The sequence below is a fragment of the Danio rerio genome, chromosome 7 (assembly GCF_049306965.1).
Source record: "Danio rerio strain Tuebingen ecotype United States chromosome 7, GRCz12tu, whole genome shotgun sequence".
In the NCBI taxonomy this organism is placed as follows: domain Eukaryota; kingdom Metazoa; phylum Chordata; class Actinopteri; order Cypriniformes; family Danionidae; genus Danio; species Danio rerio.
The window spans coordinates 40,382,383-40,400,622 of NC_133182.1; the positions used below are offsets into that span (position 1 = coordinate 40,382,383).

The window sequence follows — 18,240 nt, forward strand, 5'->3', positions numbered from 1 at the left end:
TTACATTAATTTGTGTTGATGAAAATGTTGTATATAATTAGACAAAATAGGCATGTACTCTTTGTAAAAAAAAAAACATTGGAACGTAGAAATGAATGAAACGAAAGCTGCTGATGGGGAGATTTATGGCTTAATGCAGAAAAACATATCTACAAAAGTCGTATAATTGAAATCTACAGATAAAGGTTAACAAAAGAAACAGCTAGAAGCCTATTTTGGATGTTTTTTTTTACAACAGACTGAAAATAACTATTTGAAAAAACAAAAACAAAATTAACTAGTGCATTAAAACAGTGCATATTCCTGCAGTGTCTTGAAAATTGTGTTTATAATTTGATAAACTAAAGAATTTTAGAGATCTTTAATTGTGATTGTATTTGTTTCACTCCTCAGGGTGACACCAGCAGCACCAGGTATCAGGTGGATTTAATGGACGGGGTCAGGGCTATATATGAGAACCTGACTGTAACAGATGAACCCATTCAGCACCGTTATGAGAAGCCAGGAGTTTACCGGGTGAATGTGAAGGCTGAAAACTCTGCCGGACATGACCAAGCCATGCTTTATATCCAGGTCACAGGTCAGTTCTTCAAAAATAAGTGAGAACAAAGCAGGTTTAAATGAGTTTATATTCAATTTTAGAAGCTAGCCAGGGTAAACTTTTTTGAGGCTACACATACTGATGATCCACTTTAGGTATTCTGTTGACTAGAACTTTTCAATTACATGTCAACTAACTAATTCTCATTGGAGAGTAGAATATATATATATATATATATATATATATATATATATATATATATATATATATATATATATATATATATATATATATATATATATATATATATATATATATATATATATATTATTAAATCTAATTTATAGAATGTCTGTCGAGGGACCATCAAATCAATTGTTAGCAGGTATTAAGGGCTGGACGATATGGCAAAAATGCAATCTCAATTAATTATTTTCCATGTTGAACAATGTATATATTTTGATATCAGTTGTGAAAGAGTACCCCAACAAAGACTGAATCTACAAGCTAGAGGGTATTTTAAAAAGCATAACTTATTTTTATAATATTTGGCAGTCGTAAATTATGTGCATTTCTAACATCAGCACACTTATAGATTCCCTTTGTTGCACATTTCTGCTGTGTGATTGGCTCTTAAATCAATAAAGAGTAAAAAAGTCAAGAGCTTATCATTGTTATTGACATCAATTTTAATACGATTCGATAAAAATATCATTTATCAGCCCTAGTAATAATGGGATAGTTCACACAAAACTGAAAATTCTGTCATCATTTACTCACAATTCACTTTCTCACAAACCTGTTTGACTTTCTTTGTTGAGCACAAAAGAAAAAAGCTGGAAAACTGTAACTATTGACTTTCAAAGTATTTTTCCTGCTATGGAAGTCAATGGTTAAAGGTTTTTAGCTTACTTCAGAATATCTGTTTTAGTGTTCAGTAGAATAAAGAAACTTTTGATACTACTTGAGGGAGAATAAATATTGAGTATTTACATTTTTGGGTGAACTACAGTCTACTAATACTAGTCTACAACTAGCTCACTTCTCCCCTTTTTCTAAAAATTCAGAGAACATTTACAGTACTTACAGTATCATTAAAGAGACAACATCAAAGAAAGAAAAGAAAAAACAACTAATAATAAATAAGAATATAAAATTCAAAATAAAGATACTGTAAAGTGAAAAAATTATAACATTTTTATAGTTCTTAAAGCTTTCTTCTTTAAATAGTGTTTTTATTTCAAACATTTAAGCAATATATACATTACATTAAACACAGTTATAAAGTTAATATTTTTATTAGCAAATGTTCTTCTTTTATTATTTTATTTAATCATTTTATACTTATCTTTTAAACAAAAGATGAATGCTTGTTATTGTGTTTTATCCACCATACACCGTTTAAGCCATTGTCTCTCAGGACAGGCTTAAATCCCTGTTTCTATTTCTAAATTTTTATCTAGATTTTTTTTTCTTCCTTTATCCAGCTCCTCTACAGGATGTTCATCTAGAGGTTGTCCCAATCGCTGGTCGAAATCAAGATGTAAATCTCACAGCTATAGTGCTTCCCACTGAGGCAAACCTGACTGTGTTTTACTGGTGGATTGGAGACAACATGCAGGTACTCTGTGCTTATTATTGACTATAGAATATGCTAATTTTTCAGTTTTAGTTTGTGTGTTTGTTTCTAAACATTAAAACTATACGTAGCAAATTCATTGACAAAGTTCATCCAAGATTTAGCTTGATGCATCTTTAGAACTGGTTCAAAGCTCAAGATTAATGCTTTAATCTGTACCTCCTTATTGAAGATATGGTAAAATAATTAAGATGCTCATACTTGAATGTGCTTATGCTTTAAACAAATACATAATTTTACAAACATATGATTTTGACAGCCAAAGCTGACCCTGGAGAACAGTCTGATAACTAGGTTTTCTGAGGAGGGTGAAGTTCCTGTGACCGTTCAGGCCTCGAATGGTCGCTCCATGGTGCAGGACAGCAAAACTGTCATTGTTTATGGTAAGCTATAAGATCATATGTTCATGTATTCAGTTTCTATTAATTTCAGTAATGTGATTGACTAACGGTGGCGAAGTAGGTAGTGTTGTCGCCTCACAGCAAGAAGGTCGCTGTTTCGAGTCTCGTGTTGAGTTTGCATGTTCTCCCAACAAGTCCAAAGACATGTGGTACAGGTGAATTGTGTAAGCAAAATTTTCCGTAGTGTATGAGTGTGTATGGATGTTTCCCAGAGATGGGTTGCAGCTGGAAGGGCTTTCGCTGCGTAAAACATACAGTATGCTGGATAAGTTGGCAATTCAATCGGCTATGTCGACCCCAGATTAATAAAGGGACTAAGCCGAAAAGAAAATGAATGATTGAATGATTTGACTAATAACAGCAGCACGGTGGCTCTGTGGTTAGCACTGTCGTCTCACAGCAAGAAGTTCACGGGTTCGAGTCCCAGCATGACCAGTTGGCGTTTCTGTGTGGTTTAGTCAGCTATAATTGAACTGGATGAACTAAAATGACCGTAGTGTTTGAGTGTGTGAATGAGAGAGCGTATGGGTGTTTTTCAGTACTGGGTTGTGGCTGGAAGAGCCTCTACTGTGTAAAACATATGCTGGAATAGTTGGCGGTTCATTTCACTGTGGCGACCTATGATAAATAATGGACTAAGCTGAAATTTTTTTTTCAAAATTCTGTGAAGAAATAACAAAAATGTCTGGAGATTCTATCATGCCTCAATCGCCGCCCTTGGCTTCCTCAGGAAGCAGATCACATTTGTGAGAAATATTACAGTGAGAACTTTACCAATCAGTATTTCATGCATTTTTTGTGAAGTTGCAACAATGAGTTCAGGCACACACAGTGCAGACAAACACACACACATAGCACAGACACGTAGCGCAGACACACACACATACATAGCGTAGACACGCAGACGCAGACACACACACACACACACACACACACACATATAGCACAGACAAAGAGAGACACGCGGCTGTGCTGATGAAGTGAATCTGAAGTGAATCTTGTAAAATTCTCTCTTGATCACGTTTGATGATGATTGATGATCCTAGCAAACTGAACAGACCTTTTATTCCCGGTTGCTTTGCTCTCATCCTGTCTTGTTGATATTATTATTTGCATTACTGCGGAGACATATTAATGCGCTCAGCTGTCAATCAATATTGGTGGGCGGGGGGACCGCACTCCTACGTTGCGGTCGATCTGAAAACCGATCCAATTGGTCCACCATTTTTATGTTGTTAAATTTGAAAAAAAAAGGACTGGGTGTGTTTATTTCACCCCAATATGACAGTATATACACTATATTTACACACATGTCTGTCATAACAGCTTTAAAAGTAGATTTTTCACCATAGGTGCCCTTTAATGTACTGAGCTTTCAAGAGCTTTCATTCATCCAATTAAAAATATTTAGTGTAATGGTTCACATCTAAATTATATCAGTTGACACAATGAAAAATAAATAATTTGAACAATAAAACAATATATTTACTATCTCCATGAGAACAATTTTATGTAACCTGGTACAAAAAATATTTGTCTTTTTGAAGAAAGTCAATTAATTAACATTTTCTTTTTGTTCTAAACAAGAAAATATAGCTTTAATCAAAGCAAAATAAATCCCATGAAATGTTCATTCATCTAATTACAGAAAACTTGATAATTTGAGCCAATGAAAAAATTAATAATTTGCCTTAAACAATATTTTTAAGTCCATTTAAATACAAAGCATATTGAGCTTCTGTTTAATAAGTATGCACTGGCCTGTGTGGATAACATTGATATTTAGCTATTTTTTGAATTTACATTAAAGATACATTTTTAATTGGATGAAGTACTGCTTGACTTTTTTGTGTAAAAAATTATCCTAAATTTTATTTAGTCAAGTTATAAATTGAAGTACATTACTGTAAAAGTTATGCCCAAAATGTTTTTCTAAAAAATGTTTCTGTTTCTGTAATGTCTTATATTTGCATGTTAGTAAGTGGTGTTCAGTATAGCTGTGCTGTTCGAGTACTTTTCAGACTCAGTCCACCCAGTATGTGGTCCAAAAATCAATGAACACAAAGATCTTGTGACAGTCACAGAGTGTATGATTAAACACAACCATCATTCAGATTTAAACCGTTGTATATCAATGCTTAAGAGTGTGAAGCTGATACTAACACCACAATCAATGTGCTTAATGCTGCTAAATTCCTTCATTCGTGTGAATTTTCAAATGCAGCTGGAGGACTAACTGTACTTCTTACTTGTAATCACAGTGTTAAATTGAACTGAAATATTCATGTGTTTCCAGGGCTGGATTGAATATTTATGAGTGTGGTGTGATGGGATGAGCTCATGCTTGGAAAGCAGAAATGACTCAGAGACAGTGTTCAGCTGTAGTGCTGTATACAACTGTGTCACTTCACTCTTTCATAGTGTTTGTCCTCAAGTTAACCCACTGGTTACGTCATTTAATAGATTAACACATTATAAAACTCAGATGAGCTGGCAGCAGATAAATGATTTGACTAAGATCTTCACTGTTTTATTTATTTATTTATTTTAAATTTTATGTAATAATTTGACAGTTTAAGTTTGACAGTTTAAGTAAGACAGTTTACCCAAAATCACCTTAATCACCTTGTTATGTGATTCCAAATGCATATGCTGGACTATAATTATTGTAGTACTAGGGTTGTATGTTGTGAGGCTTTTATTTTATGTTGATTGTGTGTGTTCCACTGAAAAATGAATAAATGTTTTGGAATAACATTATACAAAGTAAATGGCAGCTTTACTTGGTTTTCTTGATGGTGCTTGTGGTGTCTATTCAGATTTTGAACCTGCAGTGCAAGGTTTATAGTCTTACTGTAGAACGTCAATACATTAAGTGAGAATTACTCTCACTTTACACAGCCTAATGGGTTCTTTTCAACTGGAATATGAACTTTAAAATGTTAATAATACCTTTAACATCTCTCTACAGATCATTTCCAGATCATCCCATTGAGTTTCAGTCGTAATTTGGACCATTTTAACCCAAACATCCCTGAATGGAGACGAGATGTGGGGGAAGTCGTAACAAAGATTATTGCTAAGGTTCTCAACTCAGTCTTAAAACACAAACACACACATACATGTTTATATGGTTTCCGAGGACTTTCCATTGGCACAATGTATTTTATACTGTAAAAATGCTTATTATATGGACTTCCTGTTTCCTCTACCTCCAAACCCAACCCTCACAGGAAAACTATGCCAATTTTTGAATGTCAAAAGTAGGATTTGTTTAGCATTTTAAATTATGAGGACAAAAAAAATATGAGGACAACAAAACATGAAAGAGTTCAACTAGGTCATACTGTACCTATGTTATTATACAATTTCATGTCTTCTTAAACCACATAAGCAAGTTGTCACAGACACACACATACACAAGTTCTGTTATTATACAGGACAATATTTTAATCATGCTCACCCTGTCCCTCTGTTTTGTTCCAGCTCACAGGGGTTCCTCAGGAGCATCTGGTGACGATGCTGAAGCCTGGGCTTCCCACCTCTGCAGACCTGTATGTTCTTCCTCAAGAGACCACACCAGTAAAGAGGAGTGTGTTTGTTGACAAGGTAAATGTGTCAGCTTTCCAGAGATAAATGAATGTAAACAGATAGAGCACATCCTCAGACAACAAAACATTAGTGCAGCAATATAATTTTTGATACAGTGACTAATATTCCATCAGAAATGAACATGATATACAGAAAGCACTTCATTCAGTGAACTAATTTCTTATTTACTATGGCTTACCTTGATTACTAAAGCACAATTAATTAAAAATGTTTATTTATATATGTATTTTGTATTTGTATCAATTAGTGTCTAACTGTTGTGTGTGTTCTCATTTGTGTAGCGTGTTCCCACCATCAAACAGGTTCTGAGTGAGAACAATGTGAGCTTTATTGTGAGAGGAGGGTTAAGAGTGTTGGTGACTCTGGCAGATTTGGATTCAGGTGAGAAAAAAAAAAACACTGAGAAGACCTACCAGCCAATTTATTAGGTACACCTTTTGGATACACGGGTCCATTTTAGTTCAGCTGTGGATTTGGATTCGGGGTTGTTTTGCACACATTGTTCTACAAACATGTAATTTAATTTATTAAACGCAAAGGTTGTTTTAACAGCATTTCTAAATTCACTTTCTTTCCAGAGGAGGAATAAATGAGCCAACACAGCAATGTGTGGTATAAAACAGACAAACTGTAAGCTACTATTAACTCAAGCAGGTGGACAATGTTAACAAAATAAAACAAAAATGTAAACATAAATGTGCATATATCAAAAAGAAGTAATTTTAATCAGCAAATTTGTTTGTTATAAACAAATTGCCTCCAACTCTATTTTTTTAAACCCTTGAATTGATTGCATGTGTCTTAGTTTGAACACATTTACTGCGTCCGAATACTTCCATACAATATAGTATGATAAAACCAGTATGTAAGTCGCGTAGTATGTCCGAATTCATCGAATTTGTAAAACAGTATGCTAGTACCCGGATAACCTACTACTTCCTGCATAATTCCGAAGTGCACATCCAATGGATGCTACGCTATCTCATAATGCTTAGAATGCTCATAAACGCGAGAATTCATGAACGAGAGTGAAGCAACGCTACTGACAAAGGTAGGTCACATGATCATGACAAAATATTACATCCGAGTTTCATTTAAACTACTCACATTCATACTTTACAGAGCGTACATTTCTTATAAATTCAAATTCAAATGCAGTACCTACTGAGTACTAGGCGATTTCAGACACAACCATTGTCTTGAGCACATCTAAATGTATGAATGCAGTGAAATACTTCCATGTGATTAGCTAATTGGATGTTTGCATTAGTTAACAGTTGAAAGGGTGTACCTAATGTATTGGCTAGCATGTGTATGTTGTTAAGTCATTTAACTGTTTTAGTATGACAGCAGGCCCATCATCTTTACTAAAACTTAACCAATGTATTTCAAAGGACCTATAACTAGTGACGTGTCTGTCAGCACAACTGAGACGGGTTGGTCACATTTACTGCTCGCTTTTAGAAGTGTCCTCTTTAAAAAAAAATACTCTTTAAGAATAAAGGAAATAATAGAAAATGCTGATTTAATAATGTCTTGTTTCTGTTTTGTTTTCTGGTCTAGTCTTTACATTGAGTTGACATTAAGTAGGCTTCTGTTGACTTGCATTTCTGTTTGTGTTTTTGGTTTGACTAACACATGCATGCTTCACTTTACTTTACTTTATTGTAAACTTTCCCTTAAAGGCGATTTCTTGTGTTTTAGTTATTTTTAAAGTTTTTTTAAAGTTTGTTTTCATTTCATTGTTATCTGTATCACAGCCACACAATTGACTTCATCCACACAAGGTGTGTACATTGTGTGTGATTTGTGTGATTTTGTTTGTTTGATTGATTTTTTGAGTGTTTTGAAAGATTATAGATAGTTATCATCCTCTTGTTAAAGGGATAGTTCACTCGAAACAGAAAATTCTGCTATCATTTACTCTACTACTTGCTACAAACCTGTTTGACTTTATTTTTTTCTGTTGAACACATAAAGATATGCTGAAGAGCATAGACTTCCGCTATATTATTTGTTCCTACTATGGATGTCAGTGGCTTGTCTTTCTAACATTCTTCAGAATATCTTCTTTTTGTGTTCAGAAAAATAAGAAACCTCTGTGAAAGATTAGAACCATTTGAAGAGTTCAGTTGCAAAATAATTAAAGTGCCATCTGAACTTTTGTTCAAAAATAAGCTTTTTTTTTTAGAGCTCCTATAAATGTTTATGTTAAGTTATTTCACTTTAAAGACGATAATAATGACAGATTTATCATCAAGAAATTCAGACAGCATTCAGAGGCTTTTGTGTCAAAACTCTCTTTTAGTGTGAGTAAATTGTAAGCAAATGATCAGTTTTGAGTGAACTACCCCTTTATGTTGTGATGTATGGAATGCTGTTCCCAGGTCCAAGCCTGTACTCCTTTACATTGAGAAAATATATCTTATAAAATATATTGCTAAAGACTAGGCCCACCCGGAATCTGTGCGCGCAGAATTCCATAGATTTTCCGCAGATTTTTACCCCATCATTTATTCTGCTTATTTACTTGAGTAAATGTGTGTAAATCTATATTTATTCAGTTTTTTTATATATATAATTTCAGTAATATTATTGACTAATGTGAAAATGTTCATCTGATTTATGTACAATGCAGTTTGTACAGTAATATTTTCTGCTTTTTACTAGATATATTATATCACAAACTTGCTTTATTTAACAAATAAAGTGAATCTAATTGGATTTGCATTTTAAACGTTAAATAAAAGTTTAAAAGATATTATTTTTCATTTCATATATTAAGGTTTATTTATGATACTCCCAAAATAATTCCACAGAAATCCGCAGACTTTTACCAAAATTCTCCTCAGAAATAGCAAAAAACGTCCGCAGATTCCGTCTGGCCCTACTTATGACCATTGTTAAGTAACATGACACATTATAGCAAACGTTTTTCTAAAATCATAGTATACATTTTAGTCTCCAGACATGCTGCATACTAGACAGCAATATTTTAATCATTTGTAAATAAAAATGTCATTGTCTGACCATTTGATTGAGGCATGGATTTAAACATTACTATCATGAATTTGAAAAGTATTACAGGACACTGTGAGCAGTTATCAGTACTTTTGGTTGAACCTCCAAACACACTACTTAACAAAAGTTTTGTTGTCTATCCTATTTGTAAGAGTGACAAATAATAACTTGACTTCTAGTTGATCTTTTGAAAAAGTGGCAGAAGATAGATTTTTCAGATGAATCATCTGTTGAACTGTTGAACTAAAATCATCACATATACTGCAGAAGACCTAATGGAACCCGCATGGACCCAAGATTTTCACAGAAATCTATCAAGTTTAGTGAAGGGAAGAATCATGGTTTGGGGTTACATTCAGTATGGCGCGTGTGAGAGATCTAGAGAGTGGATGGCAACAAAACAGCCTGAGGTATCAAGACATTTGTGCTGCCCATTACATTACAAACCACTGGAGAGGGCAAATTCTTCAGCAGGGTAGCGCTCCTTCTCATACTTCAGCCTCCACATCAAAGTTCCTGAAAGCAAAGAAGGTCAAGGTGCTCCAGGATTGGCCCGCCAAGTCTCCAGACATAAACATTATTGAGCATGTCTGGGGTAAGATGAAGGAGGCATTGAAGATGAATCCAAAGAATCTTGAACTCTGGGAGTCCTGCAAGAACACTTTCTTTGCCATTCCAGATGACTTTATTAATAAGTTATTTGAGACATTGCAGAGATGCATGGATGCAGTCCTCCAAGCTCATGGGAGTCATACACAATATCCATTCTTTTCCCACTGCACCATGACTTTATATTCTATACTGAACATTATTTCTGTTAAGTGACAGGACTTTTGTCTAAGGTCAGACCTTACTGTCTTAACTAAATGTTTAAAAATCAAGGCATGATCATATTTTATTTTGGTAAAATAAGCGTAATCTAGAGGTCTTTGCCTTTCTTATAAGTCACTTCTGATACCAAATGATCAACTAGAAGTCAAGTTATTATTTGTTGTTGCTAAAACTTAGATATGCGACAAGACTTTTGTCAGGTAGTGTAGTCTGGAGCCAGAAACTGACATGTTAATATAGTCAGGTGATGATTAAAAAATAGTTCACCCAAAAATTCCCATTGAGCACAAACTACCCCTTAAACTCTTGTGGCACTGCAGGTTCTATGAAATGAATAGCCGAATAAAACAAATCAATGTGTTTTGCTTCAGGTTCTGGTTTGGCTGCTGCAGGTCCTGGTGTTTGGGCTGTAGCTGTCTTTCTTCTTATAAGTTTGATCTCCGCTGCAGCGTTCATACTCTTCAAGTTTAAAAGGTTTGTCCTTTACTTCACTATTTGTAAAAAGCTAGTGTTTGACTTTTCCTGTCATTGCTTTAAAATGACTCATCAAATTTGATTTCCAAATGAATGGAATTAATGCAGCTGATATGATTTCATATCACGTCAGAGCTGTCTGTATTGTAGATAATAACACACTCGCACACACACACCATTCTGCCTTGCTGCCCGTCACTGAAATGCATGATGCACAGGTGTACACAGACACACAGGTGATAGTGCTATTGATCCTCACTGTCCTGTCATACCCCATCACTGAAGAATGCATGTTCAGTCCCCACATGTCTAAATGACAGTCAGCTTATATAACGGAACATGAACTACAAAACTGTGACAGGAAAAACTACAAAAACCATGGTTGGTTGCTGAGGCCAGAGGAGAGCAGCCTAACGCGTCCCTGGCTGCGTTTCAGAAAACTTCCAGGCAGAAACGTCTACGCTCAGATGCACAACGAGAAGGAGCAGGAAATGACCAGTCCTGTCAACCACAGCGAGGACACGCAGAACATCATTCAGGGAGAAGAGTTCATCGATGACGACCTCGACTCACAGACACTAGGTGAACAATGCACTGTTAACACACATTACTAGTCGTAATAAATGGGAAATTTAGGTGATGAACGAGACCCTGACACAATGTCTGTCTGTCAGACTATTGGTCTGTCTGTCTATCTGTCTGTCTGTGTCTCTATCTTCAGGTGTCTTGTATAAAGAATGTGCTGTGTATACTGTATATTGTAGTCTTGTTCAATTTACAGTTTTTCTCAGTGGCTTTGGTGCATTTTTCTCAACACTATTTAAATTTGCACAACAGTTAATGCATTTCTCAAAACAATTAGTACAAACTGCAAAGCCTAGTTGATAAACTGCAAAAGCGCGTCACTTTCTCAAAAAGGATAGCTCATTCCTCAAAAGCAAGTATTGATGTCAATGAAAGTCTCAGTATCATCAAAATGAAAAGTCCTGACACCATTGTTTATGAACAAGATAGTCAAATGGCTTTGTCATGTTTTCATTATGACAGTTTACTCTGTACATATTTTTCCAATGCAAAAAGTCAGATTTTGGTGACACTTCCTGAAAATGCTCAAAAAGGCACTATATACTATTTGCACAGCCGTTTGAAAACTACATTAATGTTAGACATCAGAAATGCACTGGTGTTGTGAGAAACGCACCAAAGCGACTGAGAAAAACTGTAGTCAGTCAGTGTGCAAAAGAATAAACACATCCTTATTTACAACAAACCGAAACTTCCTTTCTTAAGAGCTGTGCACAACTGTAAACAATATTGCAGTACATATTGGAACTGAACCTACAACATACACAGGTCTGTAAATCATTCAAGAAATCGTTCAATTTAAAAGACATTGTCAGGAGAAAAAAGATTTTAAAAACATTATAAAATTGCTTGACAGATTTTGAAAATTAATGAAATGAGGACTATTAGTTTTATATGGAGTGACTATTCAGCATTCACAAGTTTAGTTCATTTTAACTGACATGACATAAGCAAATGATAATGTTGAATCCTCCAGAGACCAATTTTTTTCTTTTGTGGTTTCCTACATCCTTTGGGTTAAAAAAATTCTACTATTTAGAGTTTTAAAATTTTATTTTTATTATTCATTTTACAGCATGTCCACTGTAGTGGACCACAGAACTATTCTGATGTGCACAAATGATTGTCTTGAGAAATGCATTAACTGTTGTGCAAATGTAAACAGTATTGTGAGATATGCACCAAAGCCACTCAGAAAAACTGTATTGTATAATATTATATAGAGCAGTGGTTCTCAAACTTTTTTCATCAAGTACCACCTCAGAAAAAAATTGTCTCTCCAAGTACCACCATAATAAGCAGTATTGAAATACAGTAGCGTAGTAGGCCCAGTAAAGCAGCTGCAGCTCTGCACAGTTCTAAAACGTGGCAGATTAATTTCTATTATTAAGAATATTTATTATTGTCAGCCATTTTAAACAGTATAAATAGTCTGAACGTTAACACTGTACTGTGTTAATATGTAAAAAAAAAAAAAGTAAACTAAAAACGTCAACATTTAAATTAAAATGTGCTTTTAAAAGTTAAAAATGGTAGGTTAATGTTCTTTAAAAGTAAACAGAAAACTGCTGTACTTAAATGTAAAGTATTAACATATAGTAGCCAATTCATCAACACCTGGAAATGTTGCCTGGGCCTCAGAAATATAGGCTATATGTCATAAAATAAATAATAGTTTATGTCATATTCATGTATAAATAATTGTTGATACATTTAATTATATGTAGCATGTACATATGACATATTTGATATCTCCGCGTACCACTAGAAGGAAGCCTGCGTACCAGTGGTGGTACACGTACCACAGTTTGAGAACCACTGATATAGAGAATATAATATATTATATACGTATTATTATGAAATAAGTTACTGTAACTGTAAAAATGGAAACAAATATGCAACAACACTAATCAATTTCAAAGAAATTTATTATAAATGTGTAGAAATATATATTTTTTAATTGTGGGAGACAGAAAAGAATTATGAACGTTCCTTTGAACAGAAGTGTTTAAACAAATAGAAGTTGCTGATGTTACATTTAACCCTAATGCAAGATTTTTTTATTAGTATTATCTCCACAACTTAAAATAGTACATTAAACATAATGATATAAACATGGCTTCTAAAATGACTGGAATATCCCCACTTTTTAAATAATAACCTATAAGAACGAATCTAGAACATTCTGTGGGTATTATTCATGACTGCATATCCTTAGATTGTGTAACGACCTTGACTAGTGATGAACATTTTTTTTGACCTGCTGTCTTTACAAACTCTCTCTTCCCCCTGACTTTCTTGTTGCCAGGCAACCACTCAGGGGTGGTTTTGAGCATAAACTCCAGAGAGCTGCACAGTTACCTGACCAGCTGATGACCAGTGTGAAGGTGCCAGCGATGAGCACAATGGACTATGCCTTCTTCCTCTCTCCAGATCTGACCCTTCAGAAGAGAGAGAGAGCAGAGACACACCTGCACCAAACCTTCTCTCCCTCCTCACAATGTCTGTTCCAGACGGTGGATTTTTCTACCCATCTGCTGTGGTTTTGTACCCGTTCTGGTTTCACTGGTGACCATGTGCACCCTTGTCCACCTTCTCTCATTTCTTCTCATTGTTGCTCTTGTCACGGGAGCATGAGATCAGCCCCACTTACTAATGCCCAGGGACAAACTCATTGACAAACACTGTCTCGTCACTTTCAGTGTGAATAGTGTTGTTGACGGCACTGAGGGTGTGTGGATGTTGTAAAACTGATAGGTGAGTGAAAGCAGTGCAGATGTGGTGCAATGCACGCCGAGCGGTAAACGGTACACATTTAATCCAGGGAAGCAAGGTTTGTTTAGATTTAGCCAAAGGGAATCACTTAAGATATTTTCAGTCACTCTGTATTGTGTTGTAAACAATGTTTTGGACATGTCGGTTCAGCCTATCACTTCTCATATGCAATAACGCATGACATCTTTTCCTTTACTCAATAACAGAACAGATTATTTCGTCCTGTTTTATGGATATGCTATGCAGTGAAGTCATTTTTGTCTGTAGCCCAAAGTATACTTAAGTTTTTTTTTCCCCTTCAAAATCCCCCTAAGATGCAGAGCTGGCACATGTGCTTTGTGTTGTTTTTGCACTTCTTCGTTTGTCCACAAGGTGCTGCTGATCACGGTCACAGAGAGGAAGAACAACAAAATACAATTCCAGCCAGCAATTAAGGGGCCAAGCACAACAGAGGCAGAATGAAATATTCAATGAGGGTACAACTTCAGGTGGTTTTAGTCAAAGCTACAGTCACTAGTAATATGATTTAATTGTTTATTAAATTTAACCAGTAGGTGGCACTGGTACAAAACTGATGTGGTGTGTGAAGCCTCAGATGCAGTTTGGCAGTTAATGGCGTTAAACCAGTTCTGACTAGTTGATTTTAATTTGGTTCAAATCAGGTCCAGAGTCTACACTCAAAAAAGGTTTGTCAGGAAGTTCATAATGCATAATATGTATATTCTCTATATGATCCAAGGAGTATATGAAGAGTTCAAATGCAGGTACCTCCAAATGCCATCTGAAATGTTCTAAAATGAGCGTTTTTCTTGCTAGGTATTTCACTTTAATGGCACTGAGATCACCTATTTATCGCCATAAAACTTCAATTACAGGAGCCTGAGAAAAATGATCATTTTAGATGAAAATTTTAGATAGCCCTCAGAACTGCATCTGAACTCTTTATATCAAGTCCACCTTAATAGGCAAAGTCATCAGGGCATGATGATGAAGAAACTAAGTTTTGTAAAGATATGCTAATATGTTCATAAAATCTCAGATTTTTCATTTAAATTCAGATTGACTGATGCTCAAAATGGCCAACACTGGAACATTGGCTATTGTGCAACTGCTTTTTAAATAGACCAGTACTTTGATTTTTGGCCAAACCAGAGGTCAAAATGAGCTATTTTCACATCTCCAGACCACTAGGTGGCACTGTGCCAAAACTGTGCAGATAAGCTTAAGTTATGATTTTCATCACAACAGCGCATTCCATTCGGAAGGGCACAGATTGTTGCTAAATCGGATATGGTTACGGCCGGAAATTAACTAAGTGATTTATGTTATTTATTAAATTTCACATTTATTGTATTTTATTAACGTCTACCCCCACCCCAACCCTAAACCCAACCATTAATGTAAAAAACAGTAGTTGTACCGAGTATTATTTATGTTATCTATTAAATTGAATTTTTAACGCCTACCCCCACACCCCAACCCTAAACCCAACCATCACAGTACTGTAAAAATATTAATTATTATACAGTGTCATAAAAAAATGCTGCTATATTGGTGTGCATATCGCACTTCCAGCCGGCCGCGTATCCGATCTAAACTTTACCAAGGGGGCACCCTCAGGAGTGACAACTTCCCAGCATAAAGAATTATGGTGGCCGAATTATCAATTTTACCCATTAAACTTCTGCTATCCTAAGGGCCCTTCAAAGTGGCCAGGTTTGAGCACTTTGAAACGACACTTCATTATGGTGGACATGCTAGTTTTCACTCTGAAGTGTCCTGTGGACGGCGATGTATTCAGATTTAAACACACACAGCAAGTTTAAGACCCTAACGCAGGGGTCATCACACTTGGTCCTGGAGGGCGGGTGTCCTAAAGAGTTTAGCTCCAACGTGTCTTGAAGTGTACGTTAGGTTTGTTTATCTGTAATATGTTAATGAGTGGTCATTACAGCTGTGGTGTTGTCTAAAAACTTAACATCGATAAACCCAAGGCATGCAGACAAAAATGGTTTGCTTTTATAGCAAGATACCCAACCTTTGCAAAAAAATGCTAATCGATTTGATGTCAAGTCCGTTTCACATCCACACATTGATAGATTATCCCTTTAACCACCTAAATAACAACACTAAAATAATTATAAGAGCAGTTTTAATCATCTGAAGGCTTCAATTTCAAATTTACACTAGATTTTGTATCCCTACAATGCATGTATACTGCCTTGATGTCAAGACAACATGAAATTGACATGACATTGGCCTAAAATAAACCATGTCAAAAGTTCATTACACGACAGTTCTTGAATATTTGTTTGACACCAGTGTTAGAGGTCAACTTAATGTTGTTTGACATCACGGGAATCAATTGAGATCAAATCGATTCGCATTTTTGATGTTGTTTTACCTGCTGGGAAACAATAATGTCTGCCATTACATCAAAAGTGCAGATGCAAGACTAAACCTTTCCGATTACCACCAAATGAGCACAGCTGAAACCTTCTTGGCATTCTTGGAAAAATCTGCACTAATTATTATGAACGGCCTGGGACATTTTTCTGTGGGTGCTTTACTATAGTACAGTGACTCTGGAAATAATTACTTAGATCATTAAATCGTAGTCCTTTTCCCCCCAAGAACTTCAGTGCCAAATACTCATCACTCAGATTACAGTCCATCTTCACTACATAATAAAACATCACTCCCTAAAAGTCATAGTTCATGATGTCAAACTCCTTTGTGAAAGCTAGCTAAAATCATATCCTCATCTATTTATTGGATCTCCTCAAGCATCAGCTCATGACAGGGAGTCAACATCAGATGACATATGCGGCGTAGCACGTGCTGCAGTCAGGTGTAGTGTGTGTGTATAAGCCTATATTAGGCACAGGACACAGTTACTGTCCCTTTCGTTTGGCTTGTATATATATAACAATGTGTATAGAACCTTGTGTATATATATCTCCTCCCCTCCTAAATATGACACTTTCAATAGACCAAAATGTGCACTGTTTTCTCCCAAATGCCTCGCACTGGGTTTTCTTGAATTCAGGAGTTCATGGACATGAAATGATCACCTTTACGTCTTTGTCTTTATTTAGCGTCATTTAATTAAGGATGACTCTTAATATTTCACCGTATCGTTCATCCTCACGTGACTAAAGAACTGTGTGAGAAGTGGTGCACTGTGTCGTTGTGCACATATTGATATGATTCAGACATTTTTAAGCGTTATGCGCCTGTTAACAGCGCAGTCTTTCTCTTTCTGGAATCACCGCTGTTTTATGGATGTGAAGTGATGAGGGTCTCTCACTTGCACCAATCACAGTTCATGACTTGTACAGGTGGGTTCAGGGAACACTTCATTTTTCAACTGAGAAGGACACTGTGTATCTTACGCCACACGAAATTGAAATATATATCTAGAATTTTGGGAAGTCTTCTTGACCAAATATATGGTTTGCAGGTTCACTGTCTCTTTAATGCACTGCTTTGGAGCTTGATCAGTCAACATTTCTCCAAGTTTGATTCAAACATTTTTAGTGTTTGTGAGTTTTTCCTCAGCATAAACCAAAAAATGCAACATACATGATCAGTTGATGCTTATATTACTCATACAAACCTGTTCCTTTCCATACAACAGTGTTCACTTAATGCACCAGAAGCTGAACTGTCTACAATGGTGTGTCATCTGTTATTCGCATCCATGCAGTGACAAAGATGGGTGTTATTGTGTTTTTAAGAGCCGTTTCTGAATCACTTTAGCTTTAGTGATGGCGCACTCCTCCAACAGGAACACAGAGTCCATTTAGAAACTCAGATGACGTGTTGGAGAGACAGCTGAACTGATGTATTTTGTTCTATTTCGTTTGTTCTTGTTTCTTTATAATGTAAATGTTTTTGACTCCACTGCAACAAGTGAAAAGCACTTAATCAGCGTGTCTGAATTCAAACACACTAACTGTAAAGGTTTGTTTTGTTAGTTTGAGCTGTTTAATAAAGTTTTAACATTATTCATGAAGCTGATATCTGTTTTTTTTTCCTAAGGCTGGGGTGTATATACAGTTATAGACAACTATTAGCACTCCTGTGACATTTTAATTATTTTTTTTTATATTTCCCAAGACAAGTTTAAAAGAGGAAGGAAACCTTTTGCTGTATTTAATATTATTTTTCTTCAGGAGAAAGTCTTATTTTTTGTTGAGTTGAGCTGGAATAAATAAATGTACATATTATTAGCCACCTTAAGACTGTTGTTCTCAATTGGCTACATAACTACAGAACTGGCAACAGAACTGGCTACAGAACCACTGGTGTCTAATGACTTGCCCAATTAACTTACATATTTAACATAATCAACCTAG

At 35.5% G+C, this 18,240-nt stretch overlaps 2 protein-coding genes across 9 annotated transcripts in view; both read left to right on the plus strand.

Moving 5' to 3' along the window:
* Positions 1-17,889, plus strand: part of sorcs2 (sortilin-related VPS10 domain containing receptor 2) — a 299,601-nt gene extending 281,712 nt beyond the window's left edge. Inside the window, exons 19-29 of one of the 7 annotated variants that reach the window (XM_073908837.1) lie at positions 394-580; positions 2,029-2,162; positions 2,440-2,563; positions 5,553-5,665; positions 6,068-6,190; positions 6,475-6,574; positions 7,588-7,629; positions 7,954-7,980; positions 10,417-10,519; positions 10,881-11,101; positions 13,413-17,889. In XM_073908837.1, coding sequence (XP_073764938.1) covers positions 394-580; positions 2,029-2,162; positions 2,440-2,563; positions 5,553-5,665; positions 6,068-6,190; positions 6,475-6,574; positions 7,588-7,629; positions 7,954-7,980; positions 10,417-10,519; positions 10,881-11,101; positions 13,413-13,477 — 1,239 coding nt within the window. In that variant the 3' untranslated portion in view covers positions 13,478-17,889. The remainder of the gene's footprint in view (positions 1-393; positions 581-2,028; positions 2,163-2,439; positions 2,564-5,552; positions 5,666-6,067; positions 6,191-6,474; positions 6,575-7,587; positions 7,630-7,953; positions 7,981-10,416; positions 10,520-10,880; positions 11,102-13,412) is intronic. The other 6 variants (XM_073908838.1, XM_073908839.1, XM_021477932.3 and 3 more) reach the window with 6 other exon arrangements.
* The window catches only part of esyt2b (extended synaptotagmin-like protein 2b), an 860,030-nt gene that overhangs the window by 697,450 nt on the left and 144,340 nt on the right, over positions 1-18,240 (plus strand). The window lies entirely within an intron of this gene.